The sequence below is a fragment of the Callithrix jacchus genome, chromosome 10 (assembly GCF_049354715.1).
Source record: "Callithrix jacchus isolate 240 chromosome 10, calJac240_pri, whole genome shotgun sequence".
NCBI lineage: Eukaryota > Metazoa > Chordata > Mammalia > Primates > Cebidae > Callithrix > Callithrix jacchus.
Genome location: NC_133511.1, coordinates 129,987,639 through 130,014,870, shown reverse-complemented (window position 1 = coordinate 130,014,870; position 27,232 = coordinate 129,987,639). Strand labels below are relative to the sequence as shown.

Here is a 27,232-nt window from a genome sequence, read left to right as displayed (position 1 = left end):
GCTTTGTGGGCTCTGAGTGGAAGCACATGGGGTCCCCTAAGAGGCCCCCAAATGCTGCCCCACAGTGAGAAGGCAAGGAGAGGCCCTGCAGGGTCCCCTTAGTTTACAAAGGGCTGCCGATGTCAGAAGGCGATGCGGCAGGGCCTGGGCTTTCTACCTCACCAAGCCTCTGCCCACCCGAAGGGCCCAGAGAGAGGCAGCTGCAGGGGAGGGGGCACAGTGCCTCCTCCCTGTGTGATGGAGTGGGGCACGGTCTCCTTTCTCACGGCCTTCCTGGGCTGACCCTGAGTCCCTGCTCGGCCATGCGGGCTTCCGCATATAAAGCCCATGGGGGCAGAACCTCCCACCCCCGCCAGCTTCCGGCTCCCTGTGACCATGCCCCTGTGTCACCCCCAGCACTGGGCTGGTGCCATGGAGGAGGGAGGCTCCACCCTCCCCCTCAATCAACCCGCCAAGGAGCGGAGGTTCGTCCTCCCAGGGTTGTGAGGAAAGCCAGCTCTGCAGGCAGATGTCCAAGTCCAGGTGCCGCCTCCTCCAGGGAGCCTTCCAGATGTGATCTGTGTGGCAGAGGCTCAGAAGGACCTGGGTGTGGGGATCCTAGCGGGAGGCAGGCGACCCAGCCACTGCGGGTGGCTCAGCCTCCTCTCACAGCACAGCACAGGCTCCAGGGGCACTCGCCCAGCAGCACCCACCTTGGGGAAGCAGGAAGCTGGTGCCAGCAGAGAGGATCCCAGGGCTTCCTGCCAAGTGGGAGTCACCCATTCATTTTACAGCTAGAGACTCCAGGCCCAGGAAACTGAGGCTGGGCCTAGTTCTCACCGCTGGGAAGGAGGCTCCCAGAGATCCTTCCTGGCGCTGGCTCCCTGCTTCCCCAGGGCCAGCCTGTGGCCCTAAGTGCCCACCATCCTAGCCTCCTGGCACTCCCGGGCAGCGTGGCCCCTCCTTCCCCACCGGGGCTCACCTGGGGCTGGTGTGTGTCCCTCAGGTTCCTCCAATCAGCACTACCCTGTCCTCGTGGTCCCTGTCCTGTCTGAGTCTCACCAGGGGTCACCAAGGATGGCAGTGGGCCTGTGCCTTAGTTCTCAGCTCTACTCTGCACCCCACCCTGGGGCAGTTGGGGGCTCTTGGCTCTCTGCTCCTCTGAGCCTCTCCCCCAAGAACCTTCTGTGGCTCCCATGGGCCCGAGCTTAGCTGCCAGGTGCTGCTAGGATCTTCCCCAGCCCCCTGCTCCCAGCAGGCTGGATGTGCCAGACCTCTGTGCCCTCCGTGCCTTCAGGTCCATCCCCTCTAGGAGTAGCCACACGGAAGAGACCCAAGAACACTGGCCCCGTGACTGCAGCGCCTCCTGTCCCCCAGTGCAGAGCCAAGAACTTTGCTGGATTAACCCCCTTGGCCCTTACAGACGGGGACTCAGGCCCAGAGCGGCTGTCTGGCTGTCAGCGCTGCCAGCACTGGGGACAAGGCGAGCCAGGGACCCTGGCGGAGGGGGTTGGGTCTCAGGCTCTCAATTCTGTGCTCCCCTTTCTGCCTGGATGTACACGTTCCACCGTGGAACCAGCCTCAGGCCACGGAGAGCACCCTTTGTGCGAGGCCCCATTGGCTCAGGGGAGACAGGCAGGAGCCTTGTGCTTGGGATGGGGGCCCTGGCCTGCTAGACCTTCCCCTGTGCTCTCAGGCTCAGCTTCTCTCTGGCTATGGCTGCTCTCAGTCACCTCCCACCATCTCAGGCCACTGCCTTCAATGTCTTGCAGAAGTCACCCAGCCCAAAGGGCAGGGTGAGGCCTCCTGCAGCCAGGCCTGCCCCTTGGTTCCCGGTGGCGGTGTGTCCCCGAGAGGGTCCCTGCTGCTCTCCAGGCTGCTGTTGCCCCCAGGTCTCCCCAGTGCAGCCAGGGCAGCTCCTCCGGAACCATAACTCTGGTGGCTTTGGGGCGGGTCCTTGGGGACACTTGCTTCCCTGCTCCAGCCGCACAGAGATAGCAGCTCCCTCTTCCCGGCAGCCTCACCAGGCAGAGGCCAGGATCCTGCTCACTAGGGTGTCTCCCTCTCCCACTGGCCCCAGACTACAAGGAAAAGGGTTGACTCCCACCTTGCCCATACCCAGCAAGGTGCAGGCACAACTGGGAAGGTGCTGGAGGCCCTGGGGGGGAGGCTGGGTCTGCGCCAGGTGTTGGGGACAGGTTTCCATCTCTACACCCCAGCCCTAGGCGATGGTGCGTGCCCCTCCCGCTGCCCCACCTGTTACCCACCTGCTGGCCCCAGGCTGTCTCCGCTCCTGGCTCCCCTCCCAGCTGAGTTCCCAGCTGCCTCTCCAGGGAGGAGTGACAGCTTGGCAGTGTCACACCCTTGGGCCCCTCCCTGGGCTGCCCCCTTCCTGGGGAAGGACCCCTGCATGTTGCACAAGCCAGGGGCCAGCTGACAGGGCTGTGGTGTGCGGGTGCTGCCAGCTGCCACCGCATTTGCCCCGGCCTGTCACATGGAGCCCGACACACTCTGAAGCCCATGTCATGAATGCCGTGTAGGCGGCTGGTGTGGGGGGTCACTCGGGTTTGCTATCCCACTGCCCTCTGGAAGCCTCAGCCAGGAACGGCCCCCGTGGGCATCTTTTGCCTCCACAGTGTGCTGTGTCTGTCTGTTCTTGAGCTCTGTGGTGACTTGAGGGGCAAGTCTATGACCCCAGGGGAAGCTGGGCTCATGAGGGGACCAGAGACCTCGGTGTTGTGCAGGGAGCCCTGAGCCACCCTGGTGGGAGACTCCCCAGCTCCCCAGGCCTCCTGCCAGCTCCCTGTGATGTCCAGAGGACCTGTCATCAGGCCTGAAGGAGGAGCTCCCCCTTGACATCCTCCCTGCAGCCCCCACTCCTTGAGAGAGCCTCCTCACTCCCCAGGACTCCAGAAAGGACCCTCTCCTCCGGCCTCTGGGCTCAGGACAGCCAGGCAGAGTGGCCACAGGGGCTGCCTGCAGAGGGCAGAGTCTGGACAGGGACTGAGCCCCACGCTTATTCTGGAAGTATCTGCAGGGGAATGATAGAGGCAGCTGGGTATGCTGGGCCGAGGACAGGCATTGTGGGGCCCTTGGTGGAGACTGGGAGGTAGAAGTGGGGGCACTGTGGAGGAAGGAGAAGAAGGGCTGGTGTCCCCAGTCGGTGGGGGGGGGGGGCGGGCAGTGGATGAGGCTGGCCAGAACAGACCTGAACTTGGGGAACCCCACTCAGAACGAGGCTTCCATCAGAGTTCTGGTGTCCTTGGCTGGGGGCCAAGCCCTGAAGTGGAGTCTGGGACCGTGAGGGTGTGGGGGTCCACCAGGGCAGGAGGTGGATGGATGGAGCCTCCCCACTGCCTGACCCCTGGGCTGAACCCTGGGCCTCGGGAGCCAGAACAGACACAGGAAATCGCCTCATTGCATTTGTGGAGGAACACCAAATCCCTCGCAGCTGCACGGAGCTGAGCCAGGGCCACAGGCAGGTCGGCCATCCCAGAGTCCTGACAACTCCACCCAGCCTGCCAAGGGGCCTGGGCTGCTGGCCGGGGGGCGCCTTTCCCAGGCCAGAGGCCCCCACCCCACCCCAGGAGAGCTATCCCCCTTCCAGTTCCCAGAATGGAGCCCAGCTGTGGAATAGTGAGGGGGTGAGGTCATGGGGAGGGGGCCCGCATTACTCATATCCTGGGGCAGGCGGAAAGGGAGGAGATGGGGAAGGGGGCCCAGAGGCCTCCTCGTCCTCAGGCTGCTGGGTCAGGGGCCAGGGGCCGGCAGGGCCTCTCCCCAGCATTGGGTTTTAGGAGAGACACAGGCAGGAAATGCTTTCCCTGCACCCCCACTCTGTCCCCAGGCCCCTCGCCAGGGAGAGCTCAGCCCGGCAGGGATGAAGTTCCCAGAGCGCACACCTTGGCCTCCTGCCAGGGCCGGCACCGCCGTTGTGGGGCGATGCAAGACAGTCAGTGTTTGCCTCCTGACAGCGAGGCTGCGGCGTCCTGCGGGGATCCCTGGAGGGGACGTGGTCCCCTTGTTCCCAAACCGCCTGCACACACGTGTGGATGTCAGGTGTTGCTGTGGGCGAGCGCGTGCATTCTTGCATGTGCCTGGGGCTCGGGCGTGTGTGCCTGTGTGGCCGGAGCGTGGGCTCGTGGAGAACGTGCTTCAGCCAGTGTGCCCCGGGCCTGGGGACTCCCAATGCGGGCCGCGCTCCGTGTGCTAGGCATGAGCTGTGAGCAGAGCGAGGGCCTCTGTGGGGCTGTCAGGCCCGGACTTGCTGCCCACAGGGGTGGACCGAAGGAGACATGTGCACACGAGCCTCTGGGGTCTCTTCGCTAATGTGTGCTCCCCAGCCCCGCTCTCCCCACGGCTTGGTGGAGGGGGTCGCTGGAGCTGGACTGAGGGCCCTGGCCCCACCCGGAGCCCACATTTGAGGAGAAGCTGGGGCTCCACCTCATGCCCCAGGCCCGGGGCACACACCCCAGCTGAGCCCTAGCCCACATGGAGGGGCTGGGACATGGGAACCTGGGGAGCCACATGGCCAGGCTCCCCCTCTATGGAGGCCCTCCCCCTCCTCAACACTCTGCCCCAGCTCTGTACCAGCCTGGGTTTGGAAGGGTGTGAGTGAGCACAAGGGCCCCTGCACCCCCAAGCTCTGCCTCCCCAAGTGGAACGAAGTCCAGCAGCCCCCAGCCCTGCTGAGGCCAGCAACGGCGGGAAGCCCGGCCTCATCTGCCTGGATGATGGGAGCCAGGTGTGGGGAATTAAGGGGCTTCCTCGGGGGCTGGGAGTTGAAGGCACTTCTGAGGAGCAGGACAGGCGGGCGGATTCGGGAGTGCAGGGGGCGGGTGTGCAGGCGGCTGGCTTTGCGTGGCTGGAGTCCCCTGTGGCTTCGGTGGGGGGAGTGGGCCTTGAACATGGGCCTGCAGAAGGGCCTGGCTTTTGTCTGAGAGGCTTAGGGGAGACTAGGCGAGATTAGATCATGCTCTGGCAGAGCACGCTTTCTGGCCAGGGGACGGGGGCCCAGTGGGGATCCGGCTGCAGGGTCAGGCAGCGGACACTGGCCGGGAAGAACAGAGAGCCCAGCAGGGAGACCCCAGCCCTGCTCCTTGTTCTGGCCTGGGCTCCCTCCCTGGGTCTGGGATAATAACCCCTGTAGGATGGTAGAGACCCTGGACCCCCCCTCAGGCTCTAGGAGGGCAATGGGAGGCAGGACTGTGACAGCTGCGGCTCCAGTGTCTGCAGGACCTGGGCTATCTGAGAGCTGCTGGGCAGGGGCTCCGACCCCTAGGTCCAGGCCAGCCTGTGTCTTCCTCCATCCACAATTGGGACACGTGAGCCCCTCAGCAGCCATGGTGTCAGGTTGTGAGAGCAGAAGCACTCCCTTACCTCAGCTTCCCATCTTTGAAACAGCCCGATTGACCGCGCACAACTTTGGGAGGCTGAGGCAGGCGGATCACCTGAGGTCAGGAGTTCGAGACCAGCCTGACCAACACAGAGACACTCCATCCCTAACAAATAATACAAAATTAGCTGGGCATGGTGACGCTTGCCTGTGATCCCAGCTATTCGGGAGGTTGAGGCAGGAGAATCGCTTGAACTCAGGAGGCGGAGGTTGCAGTGAGCTGAGATCCCGCCATTGCACTCCGGCCTGGGCGACAAGAGTAAAACTCCGCCCCAAACACCACCAACAATAAAGAAACAGCTCAGAGAGACTCCGCAGAGGACTCTGAAATCAGGATGGGGGGGTTGGGTTAGCCGACCCCATAGGGTTCCCCCAGCTATGGGGTTAGGCCCAGGCAGGAGCCCAGGGCTTCTCTGAGCAGAGCTGATGGTAGGACAGGAGCCATCTGCCTGGCTGGCAGGCTCTCCTTTCCTCAGCCTTGGGCCTCATGGGGGGGACCCTCTCCCCAACACAGACTGCCTTTGGGGTGCAAGAGGGAGCATCTGCAGGGGGCTGCGGCCAGCCTCCCTGGGCACCCGTATCTTCTTCCGGGCCCTCCAGGGTCAGCTGGGCCTGAGTCCTGGCTCTAATGAGGGAGGGGCAGGCTGGGAGAGGGGGACAGAGGGCCTCTGTCCTGTTTTTTCAGGCCTGAATGGGCCCCCGAGGGCATGGGGGGCCCAGATCCTCACAGGACCCTGAGACCCTTGCCTGGGCCAGAGGGCACCTCCTGACCACATGCCCAGCCTCTATTTAAAGATGGAAGTGGTGAGGCCCGAGGGCCGGCCTGGGACTGCCCTGTGGACCAGGGCTGCTCCCACCGTGTGGCCCCGGCAAGGCCTGCATAGACAGGATCCGCGGGTACAAAGCAGTGCCTGTCTTCAATGTCCACTGTGTCCCCCACCAGGCTCACAGCTCAGTGGAGCGTGGAGGACAAGGAGGAGGCCGCCCCAGAGCAGTGCTGGCATGAGCGAGACAGGCAGCTGCAGGCCCAGGACGAGGACGGAGGCCGCCATGTCCCCGAACAGCCAGAGCAGGAGATGCTGTGAGCAGCCCCACCCGCAGCCTTGGGCTCCAGCCCCTATCTGTGCACCCTGGGGCCTGGGCAGAGGGGGAGGTCAAGGGACTGTGCTTGGGGGGGCCTAGTGTAGGACGGCGAGGAAGGCCCCCAGGAGCAGACGCGGGGGGGGGAGGGGGTCGAGTGCTGCTGGGCGAGCGTGGCTGAAGGCCTGGGTGAGGGTCTGCCAGTGCCTGGCTGCCTCCTGGGTGCTGCCCCAGGCAGTGCGCCCCCATGCTGGTCCTTGCGTGGACTGCCTCTGACCCCAGCCACGTGGCCTGGCCCGGGCCCCCCACCAGATTCCCCCGCCAGTGACTCACAGAGCCACGTCCAGCTTGGCGGCCAGGCTGGCTTGCTTCCTCCCTGGGCCCAGGAGGCCTCCACGGCAGGGCTGGGCTGGGCTGGGCTGTTTTTGCAATAATGCTCCCCTTCCTCCTGGCCTCTTTTGTTCCATTTTCTCCGAGTCAGCAGCCTTGAGCAGAGTGGGGTGCAGCGGTCACCACAGTTAGGCCCTTAGCCATCCCACAGAGCCCCAGCTCTCCAGGGCTCACCCCACCACGTGGGAGGCCTGAGAAGTTGGGGTTTGGGAGGAGCCTGGGGGCCAGAGCAGCCCTTGGGGAGCCTCAGGATGATGGGGGAAGCACAGACCTACACTCAGGAGCCCCAGACTGATGGGGGAGGCATAGCCCTGCTCTCGAGGAGCCGCAGGCTGACAGGGGAGGCACCGCCCTGCCCTCAGGGAGTTCCAAACTGATGGAGGAGGCACAGCTCAACCGCCAGGGAGCCCCACACTGATGAAAAAGGCACAGCCCTACACTCAGGAACCCCCAAACTGATGGAGGAGGCATAATCCTGCCCTCAGAGTGCCCCAGACTTATGGAGGAGGCACAGCCCTACCCTCAGGGACCCCCAGACTGATGGGGGAGGCACAGCCCTGCTCTCAGGGACCCCCAGACTTATGGGGGAGGCACAGCCCTGCCTTCAGGGAGCCCCAGACTGATGGGGGAGGCACAGCCCTACCCTCAGGGATACTCTGACCACAGGAGACACAGCCCAGAGCCAGCTCTCTGGCACACAGGGTCCCCCACACTTGGAGCCCAGGGCCTGAGCAGGCACCATGAAGTGAGTGGTACCTCCGGGCGGAGGAGGTAGCAGCCGCCCGGTCCTAAGCTCCCTCCTGCTACCCTCAGCCTCAGCCCGAAGGCCTCGGAGGCCCCTGAACTGGATGAGGATGAGGGCTTTGGTGACTGGTCCCAGAGGCCAGAGCAGCAGCAGCTTGAGGGGGCCCAGGGCACCCCACACGGTGGAGAGCCCACCCGGTGCAGGAGTCCTGAGGGGGAGCAAGAGGACAGGTGAGTGGGGGCCGCAGGGTTGGCGCTGGGCAGAGCGGGGCTCCCTGTGGGCCTCAGGGTGGGCGCTGGGCAAAGTGGGGCTCCCTATGCACCCCCAGCCTAAGCCTAAGCAGCCACCCCATGATCCCCTTTCCAAGCAGCCCCTGAAATGCCCCCATGGCCAGGAAAGAGGGAGAAAGAAGGGTTGGGAGGAAGAGGGCGAGACAGCATGGCGGCTGCGCGAGGGGCCTCGAGGAAACCTCATTCTGGGGCTCCCCAGAGCCCCTGGGCCCCATCCAGGCAGCTGCGGGGCTGGGCGGTGCTGCCACATCAGCACACAGCTGTGGCCGCTTCTGCAATGGAGGCTGAGAGCCTGCGGCCGCCCCTTCCTCCCTCGGGGCTGGCTGATCTCCATTCCCACGGAGGGGAGCAGGTATTTCCAGATGTGCACGCCGTTTCCAGATGTGTGGATGTGCGTGCCTCTCTTAACCCCAGCAGGCCCGAGAGGGGCTGCTCCCGAGCCCCACCTCACTACCCACACTCAGGGTTCCTGCTGCCTCGGTCCGCTGTGGCCATGATGGGTCCGACTCCAGCCCTGTTTGGGACCCCCTGGCCTTGAGTGGGGCCAGAGCCCGTGGCTGGGTGGCAGCTCTCCCTGGTCATCCCGGCCCCTCTGAGACCCCCTGGAGCTCTAGGGGCTGGTGTTGCTTAGCAATGCTCCCTTGTCCTCCTACAACCAGGCTCCCACTCCACAAGAGCCCCTGGTCCTGGCCTGACCCAGCGCCCACCGCCCCCTCCCCAGGCCTCAGTTTCCTCATAGGCGCCTGGGAGTCAGAGGCCCCGCATTTCTGAGATGGGGCAGCTCCCTCCTCTCTGGCCTCAGGCCTTGGCAGGCAAGGCTGCTCCCAACAGCAGGGGGCACTTTGACTCTTCGGTGGAGCCCGGCTCTGCGGCTGCCACCCCACCCCCCCTCCACCTGCCTGGCCACAAGGCGCTGCTCCTGAATGGCCCCTCTGTGTGGCTGCTGCTGGCTCAGACCCTTGCCCACCTTGGGTGGGTGGGTCTGGGTCTTGGCTGGCACGCACACCCACAGGCCTGAAATCATGGAAAATTCGAGAATTTCCCATCTTCTCCTCCAGCTTCAGTCCTGCTCAAATGCAGAGCTGCTGGAAGCTGCCAGCTGGCTGGCCTCCCCTCCCCCGCAGCCGGCAGCCCCTTGGCCCCTCTCCTCAGTGACCTGGCCCCTATCTCTGCCTGGCTTTCCAGATGACCCAGGCTCCAGCCCCCCACAACACCCACAGACCCCCACAGGGAGCAGAGAAGGAATCGTAACCCCAGAGATGCTGCCAGACCAACCGGTGGGCGAGCAGCTGCCAGGCGGAGGCCCAGCCAGAAAGCTGGGGGTTGAACCCAGCCTCTGTGCTTGGGGGACCCTCACGTGGCAGGGCCCTGCCTGGTAGGGATTGGGCAGTTCCCCAGGAGTCTTGGGCCCTGACACAGAGGCCCAAGCAGACAGCACTGCCTCTGAGGCCGCTGGACCTTCTTACCCAGTGGGCTGGGTCTCAGATCCCTTAGTACCCAACGAGCGTGACTGCCCCCATTTCACAGATGGGGAAACTGAGGCTTGTAAATGGGAAGAAGTCAACCAAGCAATCCAATGCCCTAGAACAGCTTTGCCTCTGTTTCCACCCACAGGCCCGGCCCGCATGCCAGTGACGAAGGCCACCTGGAGGAGTTGAGTCAGAGCAAGGAGGGGCCAGACCCGGAGGACACCGTCCAGGACAACCTGGGGGCCGCCGGGGCCAAGGAGGAACAAGAGGTAGTGGCTCCACCTCAGGGTCTGGGTGCCCCCACCCCGGGATGAGTCTCCTTGGCTGTCTACTCCACTGTGGGTCCTATGACATTAGCCCGGAGGGGTCAGCACCCCACACCCTCCACCTTGCAGCCCCTTCTGGGCCCACATTCTCAGGGAGGGTGAGGCTCGTTGACCCTCTTGCAAGCTCCAGAGACAGTTCCCCGGACTCCTCAGTCCCTCGCCACCAGCTCTAGAACGGGAGCATGTCAGGGCCACGGACACCCTGAGGCCCAGGGAAGGGACAGCATTTGTTCCCGCAGGCGCTGGGCGGGGCAGGAGGGGTACAGGCAGGGGTCACCTGGGGTGTCTTGTTGTTTGTTTTCCTAGCACCGGAAATGTCAGCAGCCCAGGACACCCAGCCCCTTGGTCTTGGAGGGGACCACCGAACACAGCCCGCCTCCCCCGAGCCCTACCACCAAAGTAGGTCAGGTAGCAAAGCCCGCCATCTTCTCCCCTCTCCCAGACTCATCCCCAAATGGCCAATCCCACGTGCCTGGGCACAGGAAGACCAGGCCCAGGCCCGGCTTTTGTCCGTTATTTCCCCGTTGCCTGGCGCTCAGCAAACCCCTGTGATATAAGGGTTGGGGGTTGGATGGGTGGATGGAGTAACTGTGGGGGTGGAGGGTGTGGGCTTTGCCCTGGCTGCTGCAGGCTCATGTCTCCACCCTCCACAGCTCATCGACAGGACCGAGTCTCTACACCGCTCCATAGAGAAAAGGTCTGTCTGTCTGTCTGTGTCTGTCTGCCTGTCTCTCTGTCTGTCCGTCCGTCCGTCCGTCCATCTGTCTGCCTGTCTGTCTGCCTGTCTATCTCTCTGTCTGTCTGTCCGTCTGTCTGTCTCTCTGTCTGTCTGCCTGTCTGTCCACCTGTCTCTCTGTCTGTCTATCTGTCTGCCTGTCTGTCTCTCTGTCTCTCTCTCTGTCTGTCTCTCTGTCTCTCTCTCTCTCTCTGTCTGCCTGTCTGTCTCTCTGTCTGTCTGCCTGTCTGTCTGTCGGTTTGTCTGTCTGTCTCTCTGTCTGTTTCTCTATCTGTCTGCCTGCCTGTCTGTCTGCCTGTCTGTCTCTCTGTCCGTCTGTCCGTCCGTCCATCCGTCCGTCCATCCATCTGTCTGCCTGTCTGTCGGTCTGTCTGTCTGTCTCTCTCTGTCTGTCTGCCTGTCTGTCCATCTGTCTCTCTGTCTGTCTATCTGTCTGCCTGTCTGTCTGTCCATCTGTCTGTCTATCTGTCTGCCTGTCTGTCTGTCGGTCTGTCTGTCTATCTGTCTGCCTGTCTGTCTGCCTGTCTGTCTCTCTGTCCATCTGTCCTTTCGTCCATCCGTCTGCCTGTCTGTCTCTGTCTGTCTCTGTCTGTCCGTCTGTCTGTCTCTCTGCCTGTCTGTCGGTCAGTCTGTCTCTCTCTGTCTGTCTGCCTGTCTGTCTGTCCGTCCGTCTGTCTGTCTCTCTGTCTGCTTTCTGGGCTTGAATCTTAGGTCTCCCCAAGAAGGGGTTGAAGGGAGTCGCAGGTCAGAGACCTGGAGACCACAGGAGGCTCTGGGAGAGGCTCGAGCGGGTTGGGGGAACCCTTTCGGGGAGTCATGGAGCCTGACGCATCTTCTACCCTCCAGTAACAGTGTAAAGAAGTCCCAGCCAGACCTGCCCATCTCCAGGATTGACCAGTGGCTGGAGCAATACACCCAGGCCATTCAGGTATGACCTGGCTCCCTACTGCTGCCACGCCTCTCCTCCATCCCAGCACCCTTCCTTCCTCCAACCAATGCCCTTATTCATTCGTCAATTTCCCTCCATCCAACCAGTATAGTTTCATCCAATCAGTGCCTCTGCTTCCAACCAATGCCCTTCCACCCAAACCATGCTTCTCTCTCTACCAGCACATCTCCGTCCGCCCAGTATCCTTCCATCCAACCAACACTCCTGTGCTAAATCAGGGCCCCTCCCTCCACCCCGAGCTCATTTATCGGAGCACACCCCTTTCCTACCAGCACCCCCCATTCTATGGCGCTCTTCACACACTGCTCCTTCACCCAGTCATCACCTTTCCGTTCCCTTCGACCAGCCGACACTCGCTCCTCCATCCAGTCGGCGACCCTCCGTCCTGTCAGCGTTCCTGTATCCCGTCGATATCCCTTCATGCAACCAGCGCCTCCCCATCCATTCAACCCTCCTCCCTTCATTCACCGCTCCTCCAACCAGTCAGCACCTCTCCGCCCTCCCAGCGGCCCTCCATCCAACCAATCTGCTTCATCCAACCAACGTGGTTCCATTCAATCAATGCCCCTTCATTGAACCAATATGGCTCCATCCAACCAGTGCTACTCCGTTCAATCCTCCACATAACAAATACTCCTGCATATGATCAGTGCTCTCCATCCAATCAAAGCAACGTCATCAATCACACCTTTCTATACAACCAACGCTTCTTCATCTGATCAATGCTCCTACTCCGCCATCTATCCACTGCTCCTCCATCCATTCGGTGCCCCTGCCTCCAGCCCGTGGTCCGCCGGCCCTACCCCGGAGCAGCTTGGAGGCAGACCCACATCTGTCCTGTGTGCCATCACCCCGCTGGTGCTCTTTAGGGCAGGGAGGTATCTCACAGTCGCACCAAATGAAGGAAAGCACATTGTTTCAGTGATCCCCAGTCTAGGGCCACATTGGGAAAGCGCTCCCAGGGAACGTACACAGGCAAAGCAGAGGGCTGCCCAGCGTGACCCTCTGATGTGTCCACGGTGGTCATCCGCTACGGTAATCCTGGTACCTTGCCTCCTCTGCAGACCTCTGGCCAGACCCCCAAGCTAGCCCGCCAGGCCTCCATAGAGCTGCCCAGCATGGCTGTGGCCAGCACCAAGAGTCTGTGGGAGACCGGTGAGGTACAGGCTCAGTCTGCGGCCAAGACACCACCCTGCAAGGTAAGGGCCCCTCTAGGAGTGAGGCCGGGTTGCAGAGCCAGTGCCTGGGAGTTTAGCAGCAGGTCAGGACTCCTTGCAGAGGCAAGCATGGGACGGTCCGGGAGGCAGTGTGGGAGACAGAACACTGGGGCATTGTGGCTGGTTGGGTCACCCTTGCTGGTGTTGATGGTTGTGCTGGCCGAGTGGACGTGGATGCCACATCTATTCCTTTCCCTGCCCTCTTCCACTGGGATCGCACCGAAGAAGGTACGTAGGCAGGTCCCAGGCCCCCTGACCAGGTAAGGCAAGGTAGGAGAGAAGGGCTCGGGGCTTCTATTCCCTGAGATCCAGGGGTCTGCCCTTGTGACATGTCCTGCTGCTGCCCCCAGGATATTGTGGCTGGAGACATGAGCAAGAAAAGCCTCTGGGAGCAGAAGGGAGGCTCCAAGACCTCGTCGACAATTAAGGTAAGAGCCTACATATGGTTGGTGCAGGCAGGGTGGGTGCCGCAGGGCAGGGCTAAGAGGGGCTGTCCTCTGTGCATCCGGGAGGGCTTCCCGGAGGCGGAGGCAGCCTCGTCTCCCTTCTGCTGTTCTCACCTTCACTCCTGGTCTCCTTCCCCAACAGAGCACCCCATCTGGGAAGAGGTATAAGTTTGTGGCCACCGGACATGGGAAGTATGAGAAGGTGCTTGTGGAGGGGGGCCCAGCGCCCTAGGCCTCCCATCTTGGTGAGTCCCTGGCTACCCAGAGCATGATGAGGTGCACACACGTGTATCGTGCTGGGAACGTGGCGACCTGGAGGGGGCCTGGACCCCTGCTGCAGGCTGTAAGGGTGGGCTCCCAGTTGGCCAGAACCCAGACCAACTCTGTCTCCCAGCCCTGTGTGGACTCTGCCTCCCTCACCCGACGCCAGATTCAAACTCTCTGTTCGCTTCACCAGAGTCAGGCCAGCTCAGCCACTGCTCCACCAGGGAAGCTCAAGGCTCCCTTCTGGGACTCCCCAAAAGCTGCAGCAGGGCTCCTGAGGGAAGTGAGGGGCAGCCTGGCCGCCACAGGGCTAACACTGGAGGAAGTGGATGGCATGGAGCCCCTGGAGCTCGGGTTCCCACCCATCTGTGTGCTGGGGGTCCTTAGAGGGGCAGAAACTTAGGTCCTCCTTCCTGTGCCAGCCGAGGGCCATTCAGGAATCCAGATGCCCTCCCCCTCCTATGCTGCAGACAGAGCAGGGCCACTTCTGCCATGGTGAGACACACATTTATTAGTGACCTGGGGCCCGGGCTCCATTTCCAGCACCTGTCACACCCAGGGTGGGGCAGCTGGCCTCCTACCATCTTTCCCTGCTAAACCCTGACTCTTAAGCAGCTTCAGCAGAGGCTTTTTTCTGGTACCTCCGAGTCCCTGTCCTGTGGCTGGCAACACCCCCAGAGCCTGGCTGACTGCCTACTGGGGCCCTCCACTGTTCCAACCGGGGCCACAGCCCCTTCTCGGCCCCACTTGGCCAAGCTGCTCTCGCAGGGCTGGGACTGAGGGCCCCCTCCTCCTCCAGCTATCAAAGCCTGGGCATGGCCGATGCTGAGACCCTCTCTCTTCCACCAGCAAGCCCCTTGAGTTCTGCCCCTTCAGGCCGTCAGTCCACGGGGGGAAGCAGAGGTGGGCCGTGAGAGGAGAAATGCTGGGCCCTCCTCCACCCCTAGTGAGCCCCTCCCTGCCTGCCCCGAGCACTTGTATCGGTGCCAAGTCCCACGCTGGCTGGGGGCTCCCCCTGCACCCCAGTCCCAGGGTCTGGCTCTGCTATCAGGAAGTGCGGGCAGCAAAACTGCTGACTCTGCTCCTGGCGCTGACAGCCCAGCCCGCCTGCCACGCCCAGGCCTCAGCCAGCAGATCTTCCCCCAAAGCTTTGACAGCAAAAGGGAGGAAAAATGTGAGGCCCAGGGGCCCCGGAGGAGCCTGGGCTCGGTCAGTAGGTGCAGTGCTCTGCCAGCTTACCTAAACTTTTCACCCCGAGGCCCCATCCCACATCCCAACAGACCCCTTCTCTGCTCCCCTCACACCACTGCAGCCCAGGGGCCCCAGTTCACCCTCTCGGCCCCGTCCACCTACCACCCTCCTGACATCCAGACTTCCCTCGGCACCCGTGTGCCCCTCAAGCTGCCCTGTACCCCATGCTCCTCGGGCCCTGGCACATCCTCATGCAGCAACTGTGGACCCCCAGCTCGAGCCTCAGCCCTCTCTTCTGTCCACCCCATGGTCCTGGGCCCTGGGAGCCGTTCCGGCCACTTCATGGGAGCCTCCAGCCGGTTGCCGTGCGGTTGAAGTTCTTGGGTTGGGGGTTCAGCTCCAGGATGGGGCGGACTGTGGGAGGGGGCCTGGCAGCTTCCTGCAGTTTCCGGGCGTTGAATCGAGGCCGATACAGGAAGGGCAGGCGGGTGAGGCCGGCCAGGGTGCGCTCCCCACCGCTGGGTCCTGCCAGGCGCCCTCCAGCCTCCGCCACCGACATGCGGTACAGCACGGCATCCCACATCCTGGAGGCCCGGGAGGCGGGGGCCCGGGACACCTCCTGCTCCATGGGGGCATGTGCCTCTGGCTCCAGGCTCTGCTGTGGCCCCGGGCACAGAGGCTCCTCGGCCTCCTCCAGCAGCTGCTTCTTAAGCCACGTCCAGCCACTGAACCGGGGCTTGGGCGCAACTTTGGGGATGGGGCATGGGTGAGGGCCTGATGGTGGCACAGGGGATGAGGCCCTGGAGGGGCTGGACACCCACTCGGCCTCAGGGGTGGGACCAGCCATGGCGGGCTCCTCCAGCTGCTCTCTGCCAGGGCCCATGGGGGCCAGGCTGTGCTGTGAGGGGTCCAGGGCTCGGCAGGTAGGGGCTATGGGCACCACGACCCTGGCACTCGCCTGTCTGGGCACCAAGGCCTGGAAGCCAGGTGGCAGCCAGGGCACAAGGGGCTCCTCAGATGAGGGTCTGGCAGCCTGGGCTGCGGTGGGCAATGGGCGGATATGAGCCACTGGGACTGGGCCCTGGGCTCTGGGGGGACATGGGGCTTTGTCTCCTTCCTGGCTGTGGGATCCTCCTTCCGGGTCTGTCTTGGGGGGCTCTTGGGTCCCATCGTGTGGGGATGGCGCCAGCCGGATGTGCACCTGGGTGATGTGGGTGCCCCCAGCCACTGGGGCTGAGACAGGGACAAAGCTACTGGGGGGCCGGGCAGGTTCTGGGGCCGGGGCTACAACCTGGGGCCCTGTGGCCTTGAAGTGAGCAGCTAGACCCCTGTGCTGGGTGAGGCTGAAGGAGAAGGTGGACTTCTGCAGGGGTGACGCCACATGGTGGATGATGGGGGTGTGTGGAGAATGGGGTGGGGCAGCCACCGTGTGGGGTGGCTCGGTATGGTTCTTGGCTTCAGGAGGGCTCGGGGCTTCAGCCTGATGCGGGCACTCTGCAGTGTGTGGGGCTACAGCCTCCTGGTCACGGCTGGCCTCACTCACGGGGGACAGGGAGGTGCGGAAGGCCCCGGGTGGGGTGAGGTGCATGCTCCCTGCCATCTTCCTCCGGGCCGCCTTCCTCAGGAGCTTCTGCAGGCGAAGGTTGTCCTTCCCTGGCTTAGGCAGCAGGGGCGGTGGGGGTCCAGGGGTCCCCCGGACGCTCGGGCCACCCACCTCCGGTGCCATCGACGAAGCTGAGATGAGCATGGCTGTGTCCTGGGGTGAAAGGGACAGCAGTCAGGCCAGCCCTCCTCTCTCCCAAGGTGGGAGGCCTGTGTCTTGTGTGACCCAGGGAGAACTTGGGCCCAGAGGTGTGGAGACCTGAGCATTCTGCTTCCTGGGCACCCAGAACCTGCCGGGGGCGTCCTGAGCTTGACTGCATCTCGGGGACTTTGGGGTGGCTCCACCATTACCCTAATGTAGAAATGAGGCACCCGGTTCCTCGAAGGACGGGGCTGGACCCTGCCTCGGGCCTCAGTTGTGCATGTCACCCTGGCACAAAGCAGGCCCCAAGTGCACAGCCCAGGTCAGGCCACAGTGCCGCATGGGCTGGGGTGGGAGACTCGGGGGAGCCCTGAGTGAGAGGCGTGCCCCTGGCCAGCTGCCGGCCGGGCCCAGGGCTGGAAGAGTGGCTGCCCGCAGACACGTGAGGGGCGCCCCGCCGTCTCCGGCCCGACCACAGGCGCGTCCGCTGCGAGCCAGCGGTGAGGGGTGGCGGCCAAGAGGCTCGGGAAAGCTGAGGCTGCATCATCAGAGGTAGATCGGCCGGAAGGTGGGAGCAGTTTTCGCTGAGCTATGCTAAATGGGATATTCCCGCAGACCTCCGGGCTGGGGTGGTCCGGCCAAGCCGCCCACCCTGGTTTCTGGGCGCCACGTGTTTGCAAGGACATTGACAAATGGCATCTGGGCCGAGCCAGAGGCTGTCTGGTTTGGGGAAGGAGGGAGGCCTGGGGGCTGCTGCTGGGGCTGGCTCTGCCAAGGCAGGAACAGAGCTGCCGGAGGGGTGGGGGCAGAAGGAGCCTGCCCAGGACTTGCTCTCAGTTGCTGGCCGCCTCCAGATGACAGGACCGTAGGAAGCACAGGAACCCCAATTCTAGCTCCTGGGGTGGGCAGGCTGGCTGGCAGGCGGGCCTTCCCTCTACCTGGAGTCAGGTCTCCAGTGAGAGGCCCTGACCCAGGGCACAAGTGCTCACCCTGGGAAGCAGGCCTCTGAGGCAGGGAGTCTTCTCCCGTGGTGGAGAGGGGTTGTGGGCAGACAGAGGCTTGGGGGGTAAGGCTCTGTGGGGTGCAGGAGGCAGGTCTGCAGCCCCTCCTTGGACCCAAGACTAATGCTCCCTGCACCCCATGCCTATGTTCCAGCTTCCTGGGTCTGCAGGTCCAGCCGGGTGGCACCCTCCAAGTACCCAGGGGAGATTCCGGCCAGACACCCGCCCCTTGCCCTGGCTAAGAAGTGGCTTCGTGTTACCAGCATGGCCTACCCTCACCTCTTTGATGCCCCTTGCTGTCACCTCCTTTTGCTCCTGGACCCTTCAGCCTCCCTGCCCTTCCACTCTCTGACCCACCCCACCCCCCAGCCTGCCCTGCACCCACCCAGCTCTGTTTCTCATTACTTGGGGGAGGAAAGAAACTCCTGATCATTGGCCAAAGGGACTTACCCCTGGAGAGGCCAAGTGCCTTCTAGGAAGGTAAGAGGTTGAGTCACAGCCTGTGCAGAGAGGGCAAGTCACCCCCTAGATCCGAGGGGAACCAGATCTAAAGCTGACTGCAGCCGTGCAGGAGGCTGGAGGCTGAGGCCCCGCCACTCTTCGCTTGCTGCCCCCACCCCGCAGTTTGTGTAATAAAGCTCCCTGTGTATTCCCGTGTGCTGGCTGTCTTGTACTCACTAAGAGGGCAGGGCTGGCCAGGGTGGAAAGGCTGGGCCAGTGGCCAGCCTGTCCCCATATGGCAGAGCAGATTGTGACCTCTGGGTTCAGGCAGTCTGACCCGGCTCATGGCCTTTGCAGTGTGAGGCTCCAGGACACACAAGTTCTGTGGTGGCCTCGGTGGTGGGGTCCCCACTGTGGGTGGGGTCCAGGCTTCCTTTTCCAGAAGGGTTATGACATCCTACCCCCACCATGACCAGCCCAATATGAACTTCTGTGCCCTGACTGTGCACCCACGGAAGGCAAGAGCCACCTCTGGGGCCTCCCCCAACACCACCCAGGAGGTGCTCAGTGAAGGTTTGGTAAACAGACACATGGGTGGATGGGTGGATGGATGGGTAGGTGGGTGGACGAATGGGTGGATGAGTGGATGAATAGGTGGATGGGTGGATGGATGGGTAGGTGGGTGGACGAATGGGTGGATGAGTGGATGGATAGGTGGATGGGTGGATGGATGGGTAGGTGGGTGGACGAATGGGTGGATGAGTGGATGGATAGGTGGATGGGTGGATGGATGGGTAGGTGGGTGGACGAATGGGTGGATGGGTGGATGAGTGGATGGATAGGTGGATGGGTGGATGGATGAGTGGATGGATAGGTGGGTGGATGGATGGGTAGGTGGGTGGATGAATGGACGGATGAGTGGATGGATATGTGGGTGAATGGATGGTTAGGTGGGTGGATGAATGGACGGATGAGTGGATGGATAGGTGGATGGGTGGATGGATGAGTGGATGGATAGGTGGGTGGATGGATGGGTAGGTGGGTGGATGAATGGACGGATGAGTGGATGGATATGTGGGTGAATGGATGGGTAGTGGGTGAGTGGATGAATGGTTGGGTGGGTGGGTGAGTGAAGGGATGGATGAGTGGATGAATAGGGGATAGATGAATGCATAGAGGGACATATGGGTGAGTGAATATGGGTGGGTGGATGGGTGGATGAGTGGGTGTATAGGTGGGTGAATGGATGGGCAGGTGGAAGGATGGATGGATAGATGGATGAATTAGTGAATGGATAGGTGGATGAATGAATGGAGGGATGGATGAGTGGATGGGTAGATGGATAGAGAGAAGGAGGGGGGCTGGAGGGAGGGATAGAGGGAGGGATTAGTGAGTGAATGGGTAGGCAGGTGGGTGGGTAGATGGATGGATGAATGATTGCATGAAAGTAAGGAGGGATAAATGAAGGGATGGGTACATGGTTGGATGGATGGATAGGTGGATGAATGGAGAGGTGGATGAATGAAAGGATAGATGCATGGATGGGTAGATGAATGGATGAATGGGCAGGTGGGTGGATGGATGGATAGGTGAATGAGTGAATAGGGGATGGATGTGTGGATAGGTAGATGAATGGGTGGATGATGGGATGGGTGATAGGTGACTGAGTGAATGGATAGGTGGGTGAATGGAGGGATGGATGAGTGGATGGGTAGGTGAATGGATAGATGAAGGGATGGATGGATGATAGGTGAGTGCGTGAATGGATGGATGGTTGGAGGGCTGGATGAGTGGATGGTGGATGGATGAAGAGATGAATGGATGGATAGATGGATGTATAGGTGGGTGGAATAATGGATGAATGTATGGATAGATGAAGGATGGATGGTGGGTGGAGGGATGGCTGAATGGAGGGATAGATGAGTAGATGGGTAGATGAATGGATGGATGAAGAGATGGATGGATGGAAGAATGGATGAATGGAGGGATAGATGAGTGGATGGTAGATGGGTGGATGGATGGAGGGATGGACAGATGGAAGGATGGATGAATGGAGGGATAAATGAGTGGATGGTAGATGGGTGGATGGATTGAGGGATGGACAGATGGAGGGATGGATGAATGGAGGGATAGATGAGTGGATGGTCGATGGGTGGATGGATGGAGGGATGGACAGATGGAGGGATGGATGAATGGAGGGATAGATGAGTGGATGGTAGATGGATGGATGGATGGAGGGATGGACAGATGGAGGGATGGATGAATGGAGGGATAGATGAGTGGATGGTAGATGGATGGATGGAGGGATGGACAGATGGAGGGATGGATGAATGGAGGGATAGATGAGTGGATGGTAGATGGGTGGATGGATGGAGGGATGGACAGATGGAGGGATGGATTATGGAAGAGAAGGAGAGAGGAAGGAAAGGAAGTGGTGAAAGTGAGAGTGAATGCGTGGGAATGAATAGATGGGTGGATGAATGGACAGCCGTGTGAAATAGCAGACAGCCTGGGGACATCCTCCCTCCGCTCCCTCCGCTCCCTCCTCTCCCTCCTCTCCCTCCTCTCCCTCCACTCCCTCCTCTCCCTCCTCTCCCTCCTCTCCCTCCGCTCCCTCCTCTCCCTCCTCTCCCTCCTCTCCCTCCGCTCCCTCCTCTCCCTCCTCTCCCTCCTCTCCCTCCTCTCCCTCCGCTCCCTCCTCTCCCTCCGCTCCCTCCTCTCCCTCCGCTGCCTCCTCTCCCTCCTCTCCCTCCTCTCCCTCCTCTCCCTCCTCTCCCTCCTCTCCCTCCGCTCCCTCCTCTCCCTCCTCTCCCTCCGCTCCCTCCTCTCCCTCCGCTCCCTCCGCTCCCTCCTCTCCCTCCGCTCCCTCCTCTCCCTCCTCTCCCTCCTCTCCCTCCTCTCCCAGGTCCTGCACTAGGGCCTGACACTCAGCCTGGCAGCCCTCCGTGTCTGAGAAGCCCCCGTGAGGAGCAGGCCCCCACCTCTGATGTCCCGGACTTCACTGCCATTCCCTCAGCTCCTCAGAGCCACTGTTTTCTGAAGGCTGCATGTCAAATCCTGCTTGCCTCACGAATACACAGAGTCCAGAAAAGTGAAGCCTCGACAGAGCCACCACCCACGCAAGGGAAGTGACATGCCCGCATCCTTTCATGGATGCCCCGGCCACCGAGAGAGCATTGAGGCCACCCTGCCCAGCTGGGGAGCCACCTGGTGACCACACTCCCTTCATTTCCCACCCGATCTGGATGGGACAGTGACCAAGGGCAGCTGGGAGAGGCAGCCACCTGACACCCTGTGACCCCCGCTGCAGGCTCCTAGGCCAGCACCACACAGAAGATGCCCACCATATCTACAGAATGAGTTGATGAATCTGCAAAATCCAAAGCACCAGGCATGTGGGAGGCAGCTACCTGGGGTTGGAGCAGCTCAGTCCCCGAGCGCTGTGTCAGCTGCTCCTGTGCTGGGCCTGGCAGTGCTGAGCCCACAACTGGGCCGAGCGGCCTCAGGCTGGAACCAGCTTGGGCTCAGGTCAGTTCAGGGCACCAGGAGACACTCAGGACCCTCTCGATCTCCGCCACCCCCAACCATGGGCACTGGGTACCGGGACCTAGATGGAGGGCCCCTGGCCCAGTGTCCACCATTAGGCGTCACCCAGGCAGGGAGCTGGAGCCAAGACACTCAGGAGGCCGTCCTCCCTCCCGCAGCCTGCTCCCCACTCCCTGGGCTCGGCTCAGCATTTGCCAGTTTCAGAACTCCCCCTCATTCCCCACAACTGCCCTGGGCCCAAAGACCCATGGTCCATCCTCAGACTCCTTCTGGGTGGAAATGCGTCCCCACCCCAACCTAGGCTGGTCCTCCCTTGTGCCCCACCCCCACCCAGGTCTATAGTGGCCCCAGGAGGCCCCTGTCCTGCCTTCTCTCCTCGGACCACCCTGGTCAGGCCAGATGGCAGCAGGGTGAGGGTTACCTGGTACAGGCCCTCGTGGCTGCTGGTGCCTGATCGGTGCAGTCCCTGCTACGCCTCAGGCTCGCACCCTGAGCGGGAGGTCACCGATACCCAAAATAAAACCTTCCCTGTCCCTCTGACCTCAGCGGGCTGGGAGGAGAGCGCCTGCCAAAGCCGGAGGAGCTGGGCGGGCAGCACCCTCCCCTGCTGGCCACACAGGGTCAGTGCAGGGCCACGGCATGCCCACCTGCAGGTGTGCCCCTCAGGACCACTGGCCTGGGCGAGGGCTTAGGTGGGCACTGGCTTCCCAGGCCAAGCTCTAGTGACGCCTGCAGACTGAACCACATGTAACCACAATGGTGGGCTCGGGGTTCTGTTAGAGGAGCCAGCCTGGAAAGGAGGTTGGTCCCACCATGGGAGAGGACAGGGTGTGCCCGGCGACCCCCAGGGGCCCGCTCAGGTGCCTCTGAGGGAGCAGCTCTGCAGATGTCCCCATTGGGCAGAAAGCTGGTCACAGATGTCCAGAACCAGGGCTGTACGTGGCCCCCCAAAGCCTTGCCCACGAGGACACGGGTGGGGAGGGGAAGGCGTGCAGTGCAGAGGAAGCCACAGACTCAGAGCAGGACAGGACTGTTCCCAGCAACTCCAGCTCCAAGAGCCTCCCCAGCGGCCCACACAAAGCGGGAGGCAGCTAGGGCACAGGCTCTGTCCTTTGAGCCGGCAGCCTGGGGCCATCCCGCCTTGTGATGTGACCTCAGGCACACCCTGCCCCAGGCTCTGCAGCCTTGCTCTTCCATGGAGGGGTTGATGAGGTGCCACCCAAGGCCTTCTGGAAGCCCCGACCCGGTCCCCGGCACTGTGAGCCCCTGCCGGGTTGTCCTGATGTCTCTGACTGCAAGCCTGGGGAGAACAGGGACCTCATCCGCGCCTCTTGGGGCTCACCCCTATCCTGGGAGCCGGCCAAAAAGGAACCAACCTTGCCTGAACCTGACAGTTCCACAGTCACCACCACCTGTGCCCAGCCTGTGGGGTCTGGGCGGAGTGAGGGGGTGAGTCAGGTGCCAGACTGCTCTCCCCAACTTGGTGCCTCAGTTTCCCTGATCCAAGAGGCAGGGCCATCCAAGCTGTTGGCCTCACTGGCCAGCGGAGGCAGGGAAGGGTGTCTGCGGGTCGGACGGTGCCACCTGGGTCCTGAGGGAAAAAATGCTAGTCTCTGACCCACGCTGAGCCTGCAAAACACGGTGGCACCGACAGTAACGGCCACCGTGAGTACCCGGGGCCCCGGGGCCCCAGCGTGAGACAGGACCTGGAGGGAGGGCTCCAGGGCCAGCCCCCTCCAACAGCACCAGCCCCGGGGAGGACAGCAGACAGGGTGAAGCCAGCCTGGCTGTGTCTCTCCCCCACTTGCTGTGGGAGCCCCAAAGGCGTCCACCTGGGGAGGCAGAGCTGGCCTCTAAGGGGGTCTTGATGGGAACCTGGCCTCAGTTCCATGGGGGTCTCCCAGACCTTGGGCTGCTTCCTCCCCTGGGGGAGGCAGGAAGGGCCTGGGGCAATGGCAGGAGGGAACCCGGGCTGCACAGACCCTTTTCCTGGACAAAACGTTTCTCCCACAGAACATCTCAGAGAGATGGGGCTGGTGGACTGGGAAACTAGTGGGGGCCTGGCTCTGGTGACCCCACACCAGCTTGGCCAAGAGAGAGCCCTCGGCTTTGTGCCCCAGGGCTCCCCAGCACCCTCCTCCTCCCCTCCTCAGCCCATCAAGAATGTGCCCAGTGCTGGGAGTAAAAATAGAAGCTGACAGCTCTGAGAAGCGGAGGGAGGACCTTGCCTCCTTCTCCAAGCACGTCCTCGGCATCCTGGCCTCCTTCGGCCTCCTCTGGCCATTCCTATACTTGGTAAGGGGCCTGCATGGGCACAGCACCCACCCCCCCGCGGCTCCCCACACGCCCTGGCCACCCAGCCACTGGCCAATGGGCTTCTGGGAAGATCAAATGTCACTATAACACCAGTCCCGCAGCCGGGCGCCAGTGCCTGCAGCCGGTCCTGTCCACAGGGAGCTCCAGCCCTTCTCACAAGAGACCCACAGGTGGGTATGGGCAGGAGCGGCCGCCCAGGGATGGGGCCGATGGGGCCAACAAGGCCTCCCGTGTGTGGGTGGATGGCCCCTCGTTCCGGGGACACTCTGGGGTCCTGGGGCGCCAAGGTCCCAGGTCCATGTGGTGCCAAGCATCTCAACTTGAAGCCCTGTGGCTCAGAGCCCCCAAGCAGCTGCTTCAGAGCCCGGAGAGTCTGGGATGTGGACACAGTGGCGTGATGGTCTCAGCACTGGGAGAATGCAGAGGAAGGCGGGATGTGGAGGCCGGGAGGGAGGAAGTCGGGGCTCAGGGAAGCCCGGTGTGAGGGAGTGGCCCGAAGGCACGCAGAGAGGCACAGGGTGTGAGCATCGGGGCAGAGGCGGAGCAGGGGAGCTGCCAGGGCTCAGGCTGACGGCTTGCGGCCACCACGGGGACATTCGCTCGGGCCCATCCTGGCCTTCTGTGCTGCTCTCGAAGCCTAGGCCTCCAACACCACCATTTTGTAGAGACAAAAACGGGAACAGGAGGGCAGCGGCTCATGGAAGGCCACCCCAGGAGTGCATCTGATTGGGGGCCTCTAAAGACCGCACCGCCTTGGGGGCCAGTGTGTGGAGGCACGGGACAGAATGGACAGGGGCTGGGCTGAGGCAGGATGGGGCAGGAGTGAGGGGTGAGGGGCTGGGCCCCATCTTGTCCCTGGCTGGAGGCTGGGGGAGCAGGCCCTCAAAAGAGGCCCTGCCCACCCTCCCTGCCCTGGACACGGTCCCCCTGACTTGTGCCGTCTGATCAGGGCTTGGCCGCCCCTCCTGAAGTCCATGGGAGAACGAGGGGCAAAGCAAAGACTGGCTGGATGGACACAGGTCTGGGCGCATGGTTGGGGCCACAGCGACGGAGGGGCAGGCTGTCTCACCACCCTGCCCTGGCCCCGTCACCTCTGAAGGAGGGAAGGGTGATGCATGCGCCCCGGGAATCTGACTCACACAGGCACTAACTGCTCCTCAGCTGCTGAAATGCCACCCCCTGCCCCCAGCGCACCCCCGACACCAGCCCCTCCCCACCACAGAGGCAATGACACAGTCCAAACTGAGGGGAACAGAGCTCAGCAGAAAAGAAGGTGCCTCAGTTTCCCCACTTGGAGAGTGGGCCTTTGCCGCCTCACAATGGGGGGCTTTCAGGTCACTCTGCCTGGGGGTGGGGCATCGGAGCACCCATGTGACCCATGTGACTCTGGCCTAGGGGGACAGGAGGGAAATATGAGGAGCTGGGGAGGGCCTGGGTGCCTGAGGGCGAGGGGGCCGCTGTGGGCCAAGGAGGGCGGGGCTCTCGAACCCGACTCACCCACGTCTTGGGTTTCTGGGCAGAGATGTCTTGCCTATTTCTGGACACCTCAGCTGCCACTGGCTCCTTATAAATAACCCACCCCAGGCAAGGGCCGAGCCGCCCCCATCTTGCAGTGGCCGACAGGTGTCAGCCTGGCCGGGGTTGGGGTGGGCACAGCAGGGCAGGGCCAGGCTTCGTTCCCCCGCTTCGATGACACTCCTCCCTACAGAAGGTGGCCCTGGAGGAGGCTGTGGGACTTGGGGCCTGAGCCAGCTGGGAGGACAGCACTAAGGGTGAAGCAAAGCCCCAGCGGCCAGTGAGTGGCCTGTCGGGGGGGCTCACACTGGGGGCCTGGGCAACTCTGGCTGGTGGGATGAGCCCGGCTCAGCCGAGGCAGTTACACGAGGCTGAACTTGAGGGGCAGCAGAGTCTCAGGAAGAGATTCTGGGATAGGAAAAAGCCGCCCCCTTCGCCTGGAAGAGAGCTATCTGCTGGTTAATTTCGCATGGAGCTTGAGTTGCTCTGGGAAAATTAACATTCTTGACCGAGAGTTTGGAAAATGGTTCCCACCTCAGCGATGCAACGTGGATGCATTTTTAGCTGATGAACGTGTGTTTTTCTTACACAGCACTCCCAGGGGGGCCGTAACCATTGTCTTCCAGTGATCTGTGCTGTGTTGTCATGAACTTTGTTTCTAAAACGCGGCCAACACGGTGCAGCTGCTCGGCATCTCCCCAGGCCCGGCCGCCCGGTGTGCTGCGGTGGCCAGCTCACACAGAGACGGTCCCCAGCTCGCTGGCCTGGGGCCACCGCAGCACATGGACGGGGTGGCCAGTCCCGGGCACGGAGCTTCCCCTAGGCAGAGGCAGATCCAGCGCATGCCCAGGGCTGGGGAAAGGGGCCGCAGGGAGGGAAATGATGGGGGGCTGCTGCAGTCCAACTGTGCCTGGCAGGGAGCCCGGCTCAGGGGATGCACGGGAAGCAGCCCAGGCCCACCCCAGCACGCTCCAGGGCTCAGCACAACATCTTCAGGAGACAGAACAGCTTCCCTGCTCCGTGATCAGGAGGGGTCCTCGGAGGGGTGTGGGGGGCACACCAGGGCTTCTGGGCGCCCCAGAGGAAAACAGGCACAGAAGGGAGCTTTAAGCTCAACCAGGGAAGAGGGGTTCTCATGGGGAACAGTAGGGTGAGCAGACTCCCCATCTCGCAGAGCCGGCCTTGGTCACCCAGGGGCTCCCGATGAAACCCACCTACACCCGCTGGGCAGAGAACATCCAGAGACAGGTTTCAGCCACATCAGCAAGATCTTCCTGTGTCCAGAGTGGGCTGGGCACGCGCTCTGCATTCTGGATGACCCCCTCAGGGGATGCTGCAGAGAGGATGTCTGCCCCGGGTGGGGTGGACTCCACGGCCTTCCAACATCCCGTCCAGCTCCAAGATTCCAAGCTCCAGGCTGGAGCCAGGGCTGGAAGAGGAGACAGAGTCAGGGACGCCAAGGGCTGGGAGGGGCTGGGAACCCTGGGAGAAGGGAGGCCCAAGGAGGTAGACTTGCCCAAGACCAGCGCTGGCCCCCAAACACTGCCTGCGGTCCCCCTACAGCGCCGCTCTGAGAGCCACCTCTGCCCTCCGCCCAGGCAGCTCCTAGCTCTGTTTCCACCCTCTTTCTCTCTCAATCTCTCTCTGCAGAAAGCACCCACCTTCACCATGTCTGACGAGGAAGTGTGAGTACCCAGCTGGAGGCTGACCCCCACCCAGCTTGGGACCCCGGCCCCTCGGCTTGGTGGGGCTGGAGAACAGGCTAACGTTTGCACAAATCCAGCCTCACCACCTCTCTCTCTCTCTCTCTCTCCTCCTGCCCCACAGTGAACAGGTGGAGGGTAAGTGTAACAGCCATTCTCGTTCTACTTCCTGCTCTAGACAGAAGGGTCACATGTGGGCAGGGGCTAGGCTGTGTATACCATGGGTCCCCTCGGCAGCCCCAGGTCGGCTGCCACCATGGGTGCCTTCTGAGCAACCCCCAGAAAATAGCTGTCCAACTGGGGGCCTCGTCTCTTCCCCAATGCATAGACACATGGTCCTGAGGGGCCTGCAGGGACGTGTCCGGCTCTGGGTCCCATCTCTCCACCTCTCTTACACACAATGTGGGACGTGGGCATCTAGGACCCCTGAGCCCCCCGAAAGCGACCACCATCACCAGAGCCTCTGCCTTCCCCAGCGCCTCCTCTGGG

At 62.4% G+C, this 27,232-nt stretch overlaps 3 protein-coding genes across 14 annotated transcripts in view; 2 read left to right on the top strand and 1 right to left on the bottom strand.

The window, feature by feature from the left end:
• LSP1 (lymphocyte specific protein 1) overlaps positions 1–22,254 on the top strand; it is a 42,755-nt gene extending 20,501 nt beyond the window's left edge. For 7 of the 12 annotated variants that reach the window (XM_035263782.3, XM_078341780.1, XM_054241229.2 and 4 more), the window contains 10 exons: positions 6,318–6,455; positions 7,658–7,819; positions 9,494–9,617; positions 9,981–10,073; positions 10,328–10,371; positions 11,257–11,338; positions 12,424–12,558; positions 12,927–13,004; positions 13,165–13,267; positions 17,377–17,871. In XM_035263782.3, the coding sequence (XP_035119673.2) occupies positions 6,318–6,455; positions 7,658–7,819; positions 9,494–9,617; positions 9,981–10,073; positions 10,328–10,371; positions 11,257–11,338; positions 12,424–12,558; positions 12,927–13,004; positions 13,165–13,254 (946 nt within the window). In that variant the 3' untranslated portion in view covers positions 13,255–13,267; positions 17,377–17,871. Of the gene's footprint in view, positions 1–6,317; positions 6,456–7,657; positions 7,820–9,493; positions 9,618–9,980; positions 10,083–10,327; positions 10,372–11,256; positions 11,339–12,423; positions 12,559–12,926; positions 13,005–13,164; positions 13,268–17,376; positions 17,872–20,568 lie in introns of those variants that run through there. The other 5 variants (XM_035263781.3, XM_078341777.1, XM_078341776.1 and 2 more) reach the window with 3 other exon arrangements.
• PRR33 (proline rich 33) lies at positions 13,775–21,700 on the bottom strand. Its single transcript, XM_035263778.3, has 2 exons — positions 21,631–21,700; positions 13,775–16,233 (listed from the first exon to the last, which is right to left on the bottom strand). The coding sequence occupies exon 2, from the start codon at positions 16,222–16,224 to the stop codon at positions 14,818–14,820; it is 1,407 nt and encodes a 468-aa protein (XP_035119669.3). The 5' UTR covers positions 16,225–16,233; positions 21,631–21,700; the 3' UTR covers positions 13,775–14,817.
• Positions 22,255–22,342: 88 nt separating the features above from the next.
• LOC144578207 (uncharacterized) lies at positions 22,343–26,876 on the top strand. Its single transcript, XM_078341784.1, has 4 exons — positions 22,343–22,658; positions 23,363–23,504; positions 23,619–23,695; positions 26,691–26,876. Exons 1-4 carry the CDS (start codon positions 22,405–22,407, stop codon positions 26,746–26,748), a joined length of 531 nt encoding a protein of 176 aa, XP_078197910.1. The 5' UTR covers positions 22,343–22,404; the 3' UTR covers positions 26,749–26,876.
• Positions 26,877–27,232: the final 356 nt, after the last annotated feature.

Coding starts and splice junctions, on each gene's coding strand:
- PRR33 (XM_035263778.3), bottom strand. CDS start 16,224: ATGCTCATCTCAGCTTCGTCGATGGCACCGGAGGTGGGTGGCCCGAGC.
- LOC144578207 (XM_078341784.1), top strand. CDS start 22,405: ATGGAGGGGTTGATGAGGTGCCACCCAAGGCCTTCTGGAAGCCCCGAC. Junction 23,505..23,618: donor TCTGGCCATTCCTATACTTG/GTAAGGGGCCTG, acceptor CTATAACACCAG/TCCCGCAGCCGGGCGCCAGT. Junction 23,696..26,690: donor TTCTCACAAGAGACCCACAG/GTGGGTATGGGC, acceptor CTCTCTCTGCAG/AAAGCACCCACCTTCACCAT.